A 1,489-nucleotide genomic window follows, 5' to 3' on the forward strand; every position below is an offset into this window, starting at 1 on the left:
GGGATTGTTCAGCTCTTCCTCTTCCCTCTCCTTCTGCATCCTCTTCTCCTCTTCCTCCAGGAGCTTCTCAGCCTGGAAGCCGTGGGCTGTCCCTGCTCCACGGCTGCATTCTCAGGACCTAAGGGAAGAGCAAGGCACCAAAATCACCGTCATGGGGCAATTCTGCTCCCGTTACCCTTTGGGCTGTTCACTTGTGGCCACTTCCAGCACCGCAGGCAAAGATTTCCCAAACTCACCCCCCCCAAGGGCAGACAATCAGCCTCAGCCCCTCGTTCTGCTCCCCAGGCCGTGCCCCTGCGCCCTGCTGCAGGCGGCTGAGACGCTGCACAGCTCCAGACCGACACAAAGAGGGGAGACACCAGCAGCACGCGCTCTGATTTGGCCTCTGCCGGATCTGGCAGCCCTTTCCCCACGAGGTACGGGTAGGCCCCGGGCTCCCAGCGCTCATTCGAGCCCCCGGACTTCACCTTGAAAGTGATCTCCGCCAGGCACCGCGTGCGTTTGACGTAGAAGAGGAATATGGGAAGTCCCGAGTACACCTCATTCTGAACGGTCTCCTTACGGGCTTTGAGCTTCTTCCCCTTAGAGATGCGCTCGCTGCACGTCCCGCGACTAAAAAAAGAGAAAGAGAAGCCCACAACGCATCATTAGCGGAGAACAAAAAGACCAAGAAAAGTCCAAGCGATTTTCAGGCTGTGTCAACCCCGATTCTGAGCAATGGTTATTTTCTCCTTTGGAAATTTAGTGCCTACCCTTCAAACAGCCCCAAACTCGCCCAGGGCCTCTCTTTCCCTCATCCCCTTCCTCCTGGGCTGTGTCACCGCCCAGCAGCCGCCGGCCGCGGATCCTCTGCGGCAAGCGGAGGGCAAACGCCCCCCGCGCACGCTCCTCCCGTCGCCGGCTGTTTCCTCCCTCCTGCGTGTAGCGCCACGCGCCGGCCCTGCGGGGCTTCGAGCTGGGGGACGTTTCGGACGAAGCCCCCCGGGTGGCATCGTACGGGGGCAGAGCAGCGACCTGCACACAGCCGCAGGAGCGCGGACGTCCGTCAGTCTGTCCACCCTGCTGACCCCAAACACCCCGGCCCGGTGCTCCCCGCACCCACCAGCCCGTGACCGAGCCCCCCCCCAGGAATCCCCCGGCCCCTCAGAAACCCCCGAGACCTCCCTGACCCCGCTGGGACCCTCCCCAGGACCCCCAAACGCCCCTGTGACCCCCTCTGACCCCTCCTGGGACCCTCTTCAGGAACCCCCCGGGACCCCAAAGCCCCCTGAGACCTCGAGACCCCCAGGACCCTCCCCAGGAACCCCCCTGGGACCCCAAATCCTCCCACGACCTCCCCGACCCCCCCGGGCCCCTTCCCAGGAAGCCCCCGGGACCTCCCCGACCCCCCCAGGACCCCCAAATCCCCACGGCAACCCCCCCCTCCCCCCGACCCTCCTGGGACCCTCCCGAGGAACGCCCCGTGATCCCCCGAACCCCCGGGACCCCC

The 1,489-nt window shown here is 64.8% G+C and overlaps 2 protein-coding genes across 6 annotated transcripts in view; both read right to left on the reverse strand.

Moving 5' to 3' along the window:
* The window catches only part of MPND (MPN domain containing), a 32,696-nt gene that overhangs the window by 18,862 nt on the left and 12,345 nt on the right, over positions 1-1,489 (reverse strand). The window lies entirely within an intron of this gene.
* The window catches only part of YJU2 (YJU2 splicing factor homolog), a 1,720-nt gene continuing 243 nt past the window's right edge, over positions 13-1,489 (reverse strand). Inside the window, exons 2-4 of the mRNA XM_035348191.1 lie at positions 776-1,014; positions 468-612; positions 13-118 (exon numbers count right to left, since the gene is read on the reverse strand). Coding sequence (XP_035204082.1) covers positions 68-118; positions 468-612; positions 776-1,014 — 435 coding nt within the window. The 3' untranslated portion in view covers positions 13-67. The remainder of the gene's footprint in view (positions 119-467; positions 613-775; positions 1,015-1,489) is intronic.

The sequence above is a fragment of the Oxyura jamaicensis genome, chromosome 28 (genome assembly GCF_011077185.1).
Source record: "Oxyura jamaicensis isolate SHBP4307 breed ruddy duck chromosome 28, BPBGC_Ojam_1.0, whole genome shotgun sequence".
Classification (NCBI taxonomy): Eukaryota; Metazoa; Chordata; class Aves; order Anseriformes; family Anatidae; genus Oxyura; species Oxyura jamaicensis.